Consider the following 14,369-nt stretch of genomic DNA (forward strand, 5'->3'; position numbering starts at 1 on the left):
CAAAACAGGGTGCAAAAGAAACTAAACATATACAAGATCCTCTGGGCCTCAGCCTCCCTCCAGTTACCAGCAATGTAACAAAGAAACAGACAACAAAAATTGCCGCTTTTCTTCCCACAGCCCTCATTAAATAGTTTAAGCCCCTCACCTCAGGCTCTCTTATTTCTGATTTCTTCTCATAAATCAGTTTTGTCCATATATTACCTCCACAAACAATTGATGTACAAAAACAAATAATTTTTACAACTTAATTCTTTTACACAGATTCATTGACTTATTCAATTACACCAAACTGGGTTTGAACCCAGCAAAGACGCAGCCAGACTGAAGATGACAAGTCCCCATAGCATAAACATGTACACACCCACACACACCCACACACACACACACACGGCTAACCCCACTGAAATATTAAGTGTGCACCCTCAATACGCCAGCAGGTAACCAGGAACAGCTTGTGTGTTTTAAGTTAATGGAGCTGCTGGTCTCAGCGCGAGTGTATTGGTCCTCACAAACACAGTATAACAGGAATGTGTGTGTGGCGCGCAAAGTTAGAGGATGTTTTAAGCGACGAGGTGGATTCGTCACAGTCACAATAACCATGACATGAAATGTTCATATCCTACAACAGGGATATGAAGATATAAAGATTTTTTGTAGAGAATAAAAACCATCTAACCCCAGGCAGCGGTCTGCAACCTGAGGCTCCAAATTGTTAACCTTAATCTTTAGCTTTATGCATTTTAAATACCCAAACACGAGCTGACTCTGCTGGCCGCTGTGAACATGGAAACTAACTGTGGCCAAAACAGGAAAGGACACAAAGTGAAGGGGAATGGGTGTGGATGTCTCTCTGAGTGTTTTCACTGACTTCATTCATCACAGTGCTGGACAGACATGCAGCAAGAGAGCAACCTACTGCCTTCACTCAGGGACTGAGCCTCTGGGCCATTACAGCACAAAAATGGACTAAAGAAAATATCAAATGTCAAATGTTTTTGGTCTGTTATAAACTGCAGCCATAAAAACAAGAAGCATGGAGGTAAGTTATGGTGAAATGTTTGTTTGGTTTTCAATGTTTTATGTATAACTGTCAATACGTAATGTAAACAAAATACATGCTTGATCATTTTTTTCATTGTTCTACGTAGAGTTACGATCACTCAATGAGGTTATCAGTATTACTTATAACCTTCTGTATATTAACAATAAAATGTAAATTCTTAGCAGGAATCTTGAGAAATAACTGTTGTGGAACTGACAAGTTTATGTAAATATAGCTAGAGAACTACACCACTAAATAAAACATCCATTAGATGCTGTCACAGCCTCTGACATTGATGAGGAATTCTTGAAAGTCAAGAATCAGGAATTTTAAGCATTTTGTCTTCACTGCCCTGCATAACAATAAAAAAGAATTTAAGCCATGTGCATTTATTTTTTATTTTTTAATTGTACTTTAAAAGCAAAATTCAGTACATTCTGTTAAAAAATGAAGAGCTATATTAAGGGTGTTCCTATAAAATCATTTGTGAAAACAATGGATGGTGGAATCTACAAATATTTGCTGGGCAGGAAGTTGGATCTCAGGATGTTTTTGGTTTCCTCCTTTTCCGTTTTGAACAATAGCTAAACAGTCTGATGTCAGGTTCATAACAGAATTTAAATTCAAAATATGCAATAATCTTTTACATTCAGCCCCAGTAGCTTACTGCTTTAACTATGGGAGAAGTTAATTAATATTTAAAGGATAAACACTTAAAACACTATGGCAGTATTTGAGATTTTCTATCTGTGATACTGCAGGATTCGAGAAGAAGCAGATGTAACAGCCTTGATACCGGCTCCTTCTTTGACAAGTCGGTGTTGAACCATGGCGCCTTTGTAAGCTTTGACCCTGAAGTCTCTGAGCCTCTGATTGGCCATGAGCCCACCCCAGCAGAGGTGGCTCAGTGTGAAGCAGAAGTGGGCACCCTCCTTAACATCATTGCTGAACTGAACAAAAAGATGGGGTCTCTTAAGGCTCCAAGGTAAGAGAAGTTTTTTTGTATATATATAATGTGTTTTATGGAACAGTAATTGAAAGATAATGTACAATTCAGTATATGACCTTTGTGAAGGGTTCACTCTTTCAGTGAACCAGGAGACATGAGATCACCACGTCCTTCCAGACCTCTGGTTCCTCCAGATCTTTTGTCTCACCAGCTGCTCAGAGGCAGCCCGGATCGCACCTCCGCTTCTGCCGTCATGTCTAGACATCCAGCAACTGACCAAGGTGGGCATGAGTGATATTGTTTATACTGCATTAGACACAAATGTGAGAAACAAAGCCATCTACCCTTGTGAGCAGAATGCATTCAAATCTAATATTAATAATATGTGATATATGAGAACTGTTCAACTTGAAGAGAGTTAAGTAACCTTCATCATCCAAAGAGGTGTTTCATTTTGATTTAAACCCTGAACAAACTTTAGATAAGGGAGGAAAAAACATTGCGAGACATAGCCACACCTTTTCACTGAATAGAAAAAAAGGAACATCTATGATCAGCCTCCCAGGACATCACAGAATCACAAAAAAACACAACTAATAAAAAACCCTGCCTACACACGCTCATAATCAAGCCTAACTTAGTAGACCAATTAACCTAACAGCCTTAGGAGGAAACTGGAGTACCTGGAGAGAAGCCATGCATGACTTCATCTAGAAAGAGTCAGGATAGGATCCAAACCCACTATAAGATAACATTACTGTCCAGCGCATAACTGTGAAGCCCAGGTTTATTCAGCTACTCCTCATTTTGATATCAATGGGAAAAAAAACTTAAAGTGTAAACAATTAATAGGCCCAATAACTGTTTGCAATGCAATTTCAGTATGAAAAAACTCCTCCATGAAGGTTTGTTAGTGAGCCGGCATTAGGTGAGAAAACATTACTGCAAGCTTTAAACATCTAACAGAGCACAAATTGAGAGCACTTGCTGCAAATGCAAACCTAAACTACAGTAACAGACTATACCCACTTTATTTATCAAACACATTTAGAACAACTTAATAGCTGACTTAAGTACTGAACAAAAAAAGGAAGAATAAGAAGAAAAGAGCTATAACAGAAATGAGTAAAAAGTACAGATACTCAGAAGGCTAAGAGATTAAGACACAGATGACTCACGCTGATAAAAGCCAAGGAGAAAAAGGTGCGTTTTTAAACAGATGGGGTGTCCTTCTGGCTTGCAGCAGCAGCTCATTCATCAATTCAGGAGCCAAAACTGCTAGACAGCCTCATCTGGGCTAATAAAATGTCAGTGGATAACCCAAAACATTTGGTCATCCAGTCTTATAGCATTTGATGCTGAGATGAAGCAGCCAGGACAGATAAAAAAGTTACTCTCAAGGGCTTGCAGAAATCCACAGCTCAGTTGTGAATCGAGAAAGGAAGACTTCCAATAGTTGCCTCTTCTTGCCTTTGTGGATGAAGGTATTTTTTGTTACAAAGCATGCAGCATGAAGACACTGTAAGGCCAAAGCTGAACCAAGGTATTCAATAGAAATTATGAAACTATTAATTTTGTTTTCCTTATTGTATTTATAGATATAACTTTCCTACAACATCTTCTGTTCAAATGTGTGGAAGCCATGTGGTCGAGTTAAAGGTTCAGCTATTTCTCTGGACTCCATGGTTGAAATGAATTTTTTCTATTATCCATTTCTACTTTTTACCCACCAGGGGGCAGTGTTGTCGTCTGGACACAGCTGCAGGAGGTTTTGTCTTCTGTAGAGGACTCAATCAGCTTCAGAAGGACCTGGGCAGCTCCAATCACTGCCTCTGACCAGAACAGGGACACAGAGCACCTAAGAGCTGCTCAGGAGAACTGGACTAAAGCCACCCAGGTGATGAACTGCACCTAGTCAAACACATTTTGTCAAATACAATAAATGTTAACACTGATGGAAAATTAAGAACAGTTTGGTTGCAGATGCTGGAGGAAATGGAGAGAGAATTTGGGATTTCTTGTTCTTTGGAAATACCAAAGGACCAGAACTTGGAAGACTTGCTAGATCTAGAAAAACAGGATTCTGTTCCTAAAAACGACAGTCAGAATAACAGTGAGGAGCAGCAGAGGGCTATAAGAAAGTTTTACTCACAGGAAGAGGAGAAAAACAAGGTGGGAAAAGTGTTTTGGAATTCAACATATAATATTTTCTGTCAGAACTCTGCAGTTTTGATTAGTTCAGGAACAAATGATGATAGAGCATTAGTTAATGCAAGTGTTTTGTTTATTTTGCTCCAGTTGGCTGGTCTCCACAAGTCCTGGAAGTCTGACAGATATTCTCCTTCATACCGGCCTCCTTCAGGGCTTCGAAGTCCAGACAGACCACCTCCTTCCTACCCTGGTTCCCCTTTACTGCACAGAAGAACATCCAGGGCGACAACACCTCTGTCTCTCAGCGGGGATGTGTCTTCTCTGGGCTCTGTCACCTCTAGCAGTCCCTGTCCCAGCCCCATCAGCCTGGAGTCAGAGACCGAGCGACTGAACAGGTGAGTCTGAGCTCAGGATTACCAGAAACCAACAAGGGAGTTTGCATGTTGATCATTTAAGCACTTTCCTACAAGTCAGTCCCCCTTAAAAAATATAAAGTTTTCAGCATATTACTTCCATTGGTAAAGTGATTTGTCACATATTTAAAACGCAGAAATTATATTGTGGATTAACAGGTTAAAATATGGGAATAATTTTCAGCATTTATCGACTGCATATGCAAACTTGTTACTATGTGATTCAATTTCAACCTTCCACATATGAAATGTGTATATTATATTGTGTAGGAGCATCTACATTTTTCACAGTTGAAATGAAACTGAGAACTGTGGAAGGTTCACTTTGCCAAAGCCACACATCAATCTAGAAGTATAAATCTATATCCTTAAGAAGTTGTGAAAGTTTAGATTTAGCACCTCCTTACTGTGCCTCTGTTGGGGTTATATTTGTATGTTAAGAAATACGGATTCATCAAAAGATACATCAAAATCGTAATAATGATATACAATATTGACATTGCTTTTATCACCAATAAGAAATATTATAAGTGTTACATCTATGTGCCTGTCCTTTTCTTTTGCTGATGAAACTGACATTGCTTCTCTATTTCAGTTGAACACCCTACAGTCTGAAACTGCATCCCTTCCACATGCCACAAAAAAATTTACAAGTCAAAGCCCCTCACATCCAAAAATACACACAGATGGCATCAAAAATTGCAAAAAAAAATATTAGTTGTTAATATGAGCCCATTTTGACTTGTAACTGATACTATAGTAAAAAAATAACCAAACTTGGCTGACCTCGAGGTTGTAGACATATGCAGATATATCATAACTGAAAGCTTTTAACTTTGCCCATCCTCATTTCTGTTGTCCCAGATGCATTGAGAGACTGAAGGCCAGAAACGAACGTCTGACTGCGGCTCTGGAGCGAAGGAAGGTGGATTCAGAGCAGATCAACTTGAAACTGAGCAGATTAGAATCTCACTGCTCCGCACTGCAGCTGGCGCTCAGATACTGGTATTTAATTCAATTCTGTTTACCCAGCTGATATTCAATACCCACACCTCACATATTACGTTGTACAAAGACCCTGACTAGCATTACAGATATGTTTAAATGAGTGAGGCTGACCTGATCAGACATTATTCAGCAGGTCATCAAACATAGTTGTGTTTGCTTTTAATTGACTGACAGTGAGGAGTGTGAGGAGGCCTACGCTGAGCTGTTGTTTCTTTACGAAGCAAAGGTGCATCAAATCCTCCCCCTGCAGATACATCCAGCAGGTGATCTTTGAGGGTTGTATTAAAAACAGGTCTGCATCTTGTTCAGTCACTGAACAGTCTGAACCATATTGTTTCCTCTAAGCAGAACCAGGTTGTGAAACACGGCAGATGGATGATCCATCAGTTCAGAGCCAGGAGATGGGAACTGAGGAGTTATCCACCTCCTTTTCCTCAGCTCGAGTCACAGAGGAGACAAAGAGTCACCTGAGGCAGAGGTGAAGTCTTTAAGGAGGCTGAAATATGGGGGAAGAAATTCATTAACAAAGGTCCGATTTGTTGATGCCATAGAACTCAAGAACCAACAGAGCGGGTAGCAGCTCTCCGACAACAAATCGAGCGACTGAAGAGGGAGCGAGCAGCCATTTGTCTACCGAAACCAGGTCCAGGAGGGGAGGTCAAACTAAGCTCAGAACCGGGTCAAGCAGCCGGGACCAGATGGGGCTATGCGATGAAGGATAACACCAATCCTTCTGAGAGCAAGAGGGAGAAAGCTTCGATGTTTTATGAACTGATCTCAGTCCGGGTATGAGCTGTGTTAGTTTTAGTTTTTATCCAAACAAATGTGATTTTATTTTGTTTTTCTTTTTTTTCAAAAGTGAAGTTGAATTAGATGAAGAGATAAATCTATTTTGCTGACAAAAAGATACAACCTCTGCTTTAAATGTCAAATCCACTGTATTTTTGTGACAAAATGATTTTAAATCATTTATATAAAAGAACAGACTGATTTTTATGGTCAAAAATAATTTCTCTGAGAGCAAGCCTATTGGAAAAAAAGCATGCCCGCTGTGTTCAAAACACAGTGAAGTTTGCAGGTAAAACTATATTAGCATGACTGAGCATCTGAATCTAATTTAGCGAAGACAGACTACGCTGAATTAGATCTATAGACTTATATGGCTAATAACTGCTGCAAAGTTTCAACAAACTAATGCTCAACTAAATTTTAGCAGTGCTATTCCAATGTTTGTGCTTTAACTTTTAAGGCTAAGCAAACACATTATGTTTATCCAGTTCCACAATGTTGTTTTAATGCTATTTCTTTAGGCGTTAGTAGACTTTATTTTTCTCATTTTTGAAAGTAGGTAGACAGGAAATGGGATTTAGAGAGAGGGAGGAAGACATGCAGCAAAGGTCAATGGGCCGGGACTTAAACCCATGACAGCCGCAGGACTAAGTCCTCCATACATGGGTCACATGCTTAACCCCTGCACCACTCCACCTCCCTTCAACAAATTTTAAATGAAGAAATACCTAACAGAAGAGACCTATAAATATAGTCAAGCTTCTAAAATTACACATTTTGGCTCTTCTAACAGTCAGCATTTCATTAAAACCTGAAACAAACAGACTTGTTCATCTTCTTTTTGTAAATAGTTCCTTTAAAGTTCTGTGTACAATATACTTTGATTAGCCTGTGCTGGTAACCTTTGGCAGCCTGGCTGCTGAGTACAATAGAAATTAAACCAATTCCTCTAACTTTCCAAACTGCAAAAGAAAAATCCTAAATGTGTTTATGACACAATATCTAAACTCAAGCAAAATATATATATAAAAAAAAATAGCATTTAACTCATGCCTCTTTTAAAGACTTTAGAAAATAGTGATCTGAAAAAGATGATCTGGACAAAAACCCACAGGCATGATCAAAGACTGGAGAATGATTAACAGCGGAGTAGCAGGGCTTAAGCAAATAGTGTTTTCTTTTAGGGATAATGGTGAAATGGAAGGTGTTAACAATAGTAATTGAGGAAAACAGGTGGAGAGCATAGGACTAATGAACCAGTAGCCGCTGGCCTGAGTTAACTTGACTGCAAAGTGGCTGAGCAGCTTCACAGAGACCAGGTTCCATCTCCGCCCCACCATGCATTGCTTTTTATCTTCAAATGTACCAGATCAACTTTACTCTTCCCACGTCTGACTTCTTGTGTGGCTCATCAGGTTTGCAGAAACTGATCTATCAAAATAGGCACCATTTCATATTTCTGACAGACAATGGAGGGGGTTGTTTGTCAAGACGTGGTGTCGCAGAGCCAGTGGGAATTACTGCATTGACTAGAATGTCTTCTATTTGTGACAGCGCAGAGGGGGGAGTCTGTGCAAATAAGAGGTAATAAATAGATAACTAAGAACAATAGGAAATGTACCTAAATATCAAAAACATAGAATAAACTACAAAACTAAAGAATGCAATTTAAATTGCAATTTAAACAAAAACATTAAAGCCATAGGTTTACAAGTAACAATCTATTCTTTTCAATATTTAATTCCTAATCTGTAAATTAACAAATTAGGAAGAGGAAGAAAATAAACATATAAAGACCTGATGAAGAAAAGTTATTTTAAATCATTTTTATATTGGTTTACACTCAGTCTCAGTGGACTAAATGCTTCTCTAGCCAGCAGTTTTGCTTTTTATGCAACAAAAAAAAAACATTTTTAGAACTTAATACATGCTATATCACCAATTTACCAAATAAAAAAATACTATAGGAATTATATATTTAATTTTTTTTTCTGGTTTACAAATACATTAATCATTCTCAGCCAATTAAAGCACTAACATTTTCGGATGGATCTGTGAGCAGCCAGTGTCTCTTAATACATATCTATATCATATCTAAAATGACAATAACTAATTTTTACCTTACTATTTATTAATAACCAACCCAAGCGTTACATTTTGTCTCCCTTTGACTACATACATTTCTAATGTTGTATTTTAGAACAAACTACAATACCATTTTATTTTCTTGTTCTAAATGTATAATTGTTTGACTGCCTTCGTTCAGGAGGAGATGTCAGATCTTCGATCTTTAATCCGCCTGAAGGAGAAGGAGCTGAGATGCCTCGAATGGAGTTTAATGGGACTAAAGTCCCAGGAAGCAGCAGGAGTTTTCATCCCAGAAATCCTCAAAGGAGAGGCAGAAGATCGGAAGACTGAGCAGGTATCCAGCACTCCTACAGCAGCAAAGTTAACTCATTTTTTTTCTAAATATGAGCAAATAATAAAAAGTCAAGGTGAAAGGACCAAGTGGGAGCAAGGGGACATGCTCATGTGAGAGACCCGATTCAAATCTGGCTGTCCCACCTGGGAAATCATGTCTACCAAAGCAGAATCCCTCCAGGCCAAGTCAGATATTTTAGTTCCTCAAGGTCTTCTGTTGGCCGTTGTGTCCCTGCAGCAGGAAGTCACACCACACCTCTCACCTCTGTCTGTCAATAGATGGGGAAAAAAGAATGCACTGAGTCCTGCTTTTTTATTTATACTGAAACTTCTCTATATAACTGGGTTTGAGAAAGAATTAATGAATTGGTACATTGAAACAAAGTGGACAAATGAAATTATTTTAAAGGGATTCTAGTTTACTTATCATTGTTATTGCATTGCAGCAGAATGCATTCATAAAGTATATCTTTAATCTACTTTCATGCAGTTTTTGAAACCTTTTTTAATTGCGTCCATCCCTTGTTGGATGTCAGGAAAAGAGACTCTCTGTATCCTTCTCCCCAACCATACACCTTTCTTTTAACTATGTCAGCAAACTCTGTCTTGGTTATATCTTCATTATCCCTTACAGCCTCAGGCTTTGCCTCCTTTGCCTAGGGAAGAGAGACAGGATTAAGCAGATTCCTTAAACCAATCCTTCAGCTGCCGGAAAACATCCTCAGTCTTGGTTTAAAAAATCCCCTCCTAAACCAAACAAAGCTGGGGTCTCAGTTTCTTGTTTTTAAACTAAAAGACTTTCTTCCTAAACCTCCTTTAGGCCAACCAAATCACCATGGCGCTCACAACTGCTTTGTCTTTGTGCAGCTATAGTCCTTCTGGTCATCCATTACTTCAGTATCATAGAACTGATAATCAACCATATCTAAAGAGTTCCTTGTTTAGCTTGATGGCTTCAGTCAGCACAGCACTAAAACTTTACATGAATGGAGTGGTTACAGATTTAAAAAAATAAATGCTGAAAAAAGCTTTTTGAACCTTCTTTTCTGCTCATTATATTTATGTTTCAGAGGTTTGCTGAAGATGGAGCTAAAGCTGTCTGTGACACTGAAATCACAAGTTCTTTGACCCGACCCATTCTGAAAGAGCTGCAGGTGGTCCTACAGAGGTGAGAATAATCCAACTACTTCTGATCAGTGGTGGTTCTGGACCATATTTACCTGTGGAGGAAGTGTTTTTTCATGGGGGGATAAAGTTCATTGTTTAATGCATTATCTGTACCATAAAGCCATTTGCTACCTTGATACCTTAATTCCTAGCAAATGAGAAGTATGATTCTATCTGAATATTACTGAGGCTAAACATTCAACAACTTAATTTTAAAATAATAAATTAAATAAAATTAAATATGCATGGAGTTTGCGTGTTCTCTCTGAGAATGAGTTCTCTCCGGGTACTCCGGCTTCCTCCCACAGTTCAAAACCATGATTTGGCTTCTCTAAATTCTCCTTAGGTGTGTGTGTGCATGAATGGTTGTTTTTCTCTGTGTTGCCCTTCAATGGACTGGCGACCTGTCCATCGCAGGCACCAGCACCCCTCGCGACCCCGCTTGGGATAAGCCCGATGGATAATGGATGGATGGATAAAACTAAATACGGTATAAAAATTTAATCTTTCCAAGAGACTCATCAGTTTTTCTGTTACAGCATATATCATAATTTATTTATAATATATTTACTTTACATTATGTCTTTGATACAGGAGCAATAAAGGGCGCCAGGACTAGTTCAACAGGGGCACTGGCCCCTTTCGGCACCTGTCTAGAGCTGCCCATGCATCTAAAAATACTCTTTCTACAATGGATTTCTGTTACATGAATACAATAGAATACAATAGAATATTAATTGTTAATTGGAAATGTTTCAGTATAAACTGATCTTTTCAAAGACCAAGTAAATAACTATATTCATATTTAGAGTCATAGTGTTAATAAAGCCTGAACTTTTTTCTCATGTTACAGCCATGGTGCAAATACAAAGCATCTAAAAAGAGCTAAAAGGAAACATGAACATGACGCGTTTTCAAATCACCGTCTTGCTGAAACCCATTCCGTGGTGAATAGCGGTCGATGTGCAGCTTTAATATTCATCTACAAACACCATTTTGCATATAGCCAAAGATCAGATCGCCTTCCTCTCCATGCTCACTGCTGATTCTGTTTACTGTCTATGGGATTTTTTTATGGCTCTTTTTCATCATTCTTCCATAAAGACCAGAATTTTGCACAAAACAGTTGAAATGTTAATCTCTTAGCTCCTGGGTTTCAGAGCTGCTTCTCTGATTAATGCTCTCCAAACTTTTCATTTAGGTAGATGGCCATGTTTTTAGTAGGTTTGTGCCATAATAGTATTCAGATGATGGACTGAAAAGTGCTTAGTGTAATGTTTTAAGCTTAAGATGTTATTTTTATAACTCCAATCAGCTTTATATCCACCCTGATCCATCCGCTGTCCTCTTTGCTCTTTGTGTCACTTTTTGTGCTTTAACAAAACTCTATTCGGTATAGGCTGCATTTCATTTAGGTGAATCCGAGCAAAGGTGGGCTGAATACTAATTCAATTCATAACACACTTGTAAATGCAGAAAGTATGTTTCCACTGGTCTCTTCTTCCACTTGGCTGTGACATAAAATTAGAATAAAACACATTGACAAGATATAAAAAAGCTCAGGGGTATGAAGACTTTTGCAACCCACTGCCGTGTTGTGTTTAAAGAAACATTGATGGAGCAATGTTGAGATTCTCAGAATAAAGGGCCGGATGCAATGATGGCTGGTCTTGTTCTGTTGCTTGGTAACAGACTTTAACATAAAGAACTGGGTTCTTTTCCTCTCTTTGCTGCTTCAGAGACCCTCCTGCTTCTCTTCCAACCTTGAGAGATAAACAGTTAAATAACGACCCTATGTTTACATTATAACCTTTTGTAAAAGTACTTTGTTAACTGAGTTACCTTCATATGCTCCTGTTTTCTTTATATGCCAGAGAACAGGCTCTGAAGAGGAGGCTAGCCATGGTCCATGACCCCCTGAGCACAGCTCTCTCTGATGCTTCCCCCGACAGGAAGGACAATGCAGAGCAGATTGCTCGTCTTACACAGGCGCACAGGTAATCATCAACAGCACAGGCACTGCTCTGATGGCCGTAACCACCTATATCAGTGAACTGATCAAGATGCTGTCTGTTGTCTTTCCAGTAAAGCCTTGAGTTCCTACAGGCAGATTCGCAGGAAGTATCGAGAGCAGGTGTGGAAGCTGGAGCAGAAGGTTGCAGCCATGATGGAGAATCAACACAGCCAGAGTGAAGCAGCCAAAGCTGCAGGGGAAGGATCGGAGTGGAGGAGGGAAGAGACTGTTTTATAAGACAATTATAGCTCAGCCGAAGAATCAGTCAAATCCAGGAAGCTTTTCACATGAGCTGTATGTGCAAATCTGATGTATAAATCATGTTATTTTTAACAGTTTTTCTTATATCCTGCATATTATTAAAGCAACAGGAATTACTGGCGCCACTGCAAATGGCTGACCTTTAAAATAAAGAAATAATTAATGGAAAATAATTATTCTTAAGAACTCAGAGGTGCCAAACTAATTGACACTTTCCTTCTGACACTTTGAACAACTCTCATTAGCTCCCAACCTTTCTACTGGATTCAGGTTTATGGACTGTGACAGCAAACTAAAATGGTGGAGTGGTGCACTATGTTGATTTCCTATCCACCTTGCCAAAACTGCAAATTTTTGGTGAAATCCACAGTTTCTTCTTCAAAATCTCATATTACTATAAGAAAAAACTCCTAATATTAGTCTCGAGCCCTTTGCAAGTGAAAGCTTCTAACATATGCATACTGCCATAATAAATAATTTGTGTATTTAATCCTTTTTATCACACAGCTTCTATTTGACTTTTAATTTTATTATTCCTGACCTGTCTGCAGAATTCAGTCTTTTTTTTCTTATAAATATCTAATGCTGGGAAAAGGCCACAGATTTAGGTTTATTTCAAAAAAGAATTTTTCAGTAAAGCAACCAGTATCATTTGTAAATTCCTCCATTTTCTTACATTAATTATTTTAATGGGACATTTTTTCTTGTTGTGGAATATATTTTGTTGATCAAACCTCTGCATCCAAGCATTATAACAATTCATGATAGGCAAACAGTCAGACACATTGTGAAAAAAATGTTCACTTGATGCGGGAGTGGCGGCTTAGTGGTTGAGGAATAGAGCTTGGAATCCTGAGGTTGTGAGTTTGAAATCCACAGCCGCTCGGGGTCTCTGTGCAAGGGGGATGGTTTAAATGCACAGGTAAATTTCTCCATTGTGAGATCAATAAACTTCAATTATTATTATTGGATTTGTTCTCTATAGTTATGAATAAGGCCTCTTTAGAAATCCAGTCTGGGTTTTGCAGTTGCTAAGCGAATGATAATTGGATGTAGGGCTATTTTTAAGGAGTTGGTCTCAATCAAACTGTTAAATCTGCAGCATACAAATACATTTTGGGTAGTTTCATTTTCCCAACTTCATGTAAATGGTTTGCTGATGGCTGCTTCCTGCTCCAGCATCACTCTTAACCAACCAAGGACCATAAAGGTATGTAATATAAAACAAAATTGACTGTTCTGCAAATAGTCCTTACCTTAAAACATTTGGGGATGAACTACAGCAGACTCCCAAGCCAGGCATCATAATCCAAGATCAGGATCTGACCCCTCATACAGTATGAAATTCTGGAGGAGTTTTTAATTTTCTTGTTGAATTGCGTTATACCTAGAAAAAGGATGGATCTATAAACAAAAACAACAAAAATTACCTAAATTTATCAAATACAGACATACTTTTAAAGATGTGATGTCAAAGTTATTGTGTGGGTAAAAACAAGTAACCTGATATTCTGTCTACTTTGGGTAGTCATGACCTGATGTAAAGATCGCACTGAAATCTAAATGAATGACACTCTCTATTGTATTCTTTTGAATACTGCCTTAGAAAAAAGGTACAAGGGATAGTTGTCCCTTTGAAATTATTATGAAACAGCAGAGCTCAAACACAAATAAGGCTCCGTAAAAGAGTCACGCATTCACACAGTTGCATAGTTTAATCAAAGACTGAACCAGCAGACGGTAACTGGGTGACAGGAGATATGTTCGTTTTCCTATGAGGAAAAAGACCCCAAAGAAAAACCCCGGCACCACCGCTGGGCCAACCGATCAGTGTTGACTGAGACAAAGCTCTGAGAAAGAAGGGGTGGGGCCCCGTACAAAGGCTGATCTTAGCACGAAATGTTGCGGCCAACACATTTGTCTCCTTTGCACCTCAGTGGTCTCATGTTCTTGCCTTTCACGCTTGACAGTTCAGTTAAAAGGTCAACTTAACCAAACAGCAAAAAAAGGGGGGGAAAAAAGAGAGGCAATATTTTTTTTTATGTAGAAAGAAAACCAGCCACTCTAATGAGATATTAGTTTTAAAATGACACGTTAAATTGGTCACCTTTAAATGAGTCAGAGAGAACAGATTAAATTCTGCAGACAGAA

At 38.6% G+C, this 14,369-nt stretch overlaps 1 protein-coding gene across 3 annotated transcripts; it reads left to right on the forward strand.

Annotated features, from left to right (window-relative positions):
* The first annotated feature begins 859 nt into the window (after nt 1-859).
* Nucleotides 860-12,708, forward strand: ushbp1 (Usher syndrome 1C binding protein 1). 3 transcript variants are annotated; one of them, XM_038286534.1, is made up of 14 exons: nt 860-1,042; nt 1,807-2,030; nt 2,136-2,275; nt 3,728-3,891; nt 3,978-4,166; nt 4,293-4,540; nt 5,423-5,563; nt 5,741-5,829; nt 5,915-6,044; nt 6,118-6,352; nt 8,622-8,777; nt 9,847-9,944; nt 11,818-11,940; nt 12,029-12,708. In XM_038286534.1, the coding sequence occupies exons 1-14, from the start codon at nt 1,037-1,039 to the stop codon at nt 12,192-12,194; spliced, it is 2,109 nt and encodes a 702-aa protein (XP_038142462.1). In that variant the 5' UTR covers nt 860-1,036; the 3' UTR covers nt 12,195-12,708. The 3 variants fall into 3 exon arrangements, with proteins under 3 accessions (XP_038142462.1, XP_038142454.1, XP_038142470.1); XM_038286526.1 differs by having other exon boundaries at nt 861-1,042; nt 2,121-2,275; XM_038286542.1 differs by lacking the exon at nt 860-1,042 and having other exon boundaries at nt 1,889-2,030; nt 2,103-2,275.
* Nucleotides 12,709-14,369: the final 1,661 nt, after the last annotated feature.

The sequence above is a fragment of the Cyprinodon tularosa genome, unplaced genomic scaffold (assembly GCF_016077235.1).
Source record: "Cyprinodon tularosa strain WSP-4 unplaced genomic scaffold, ASM1607723v1 ctg106, whole genome shotgun sequence".
In the NCBI taxonomy this organism is placed as follows: domain Eukaryota; kingdom Metazoa; phylum Chordata; class Actinopteri; order Cyprinodontiformes; family Cyprinodontidae; genus Cyprinodon; species Cyprinodon tularosa.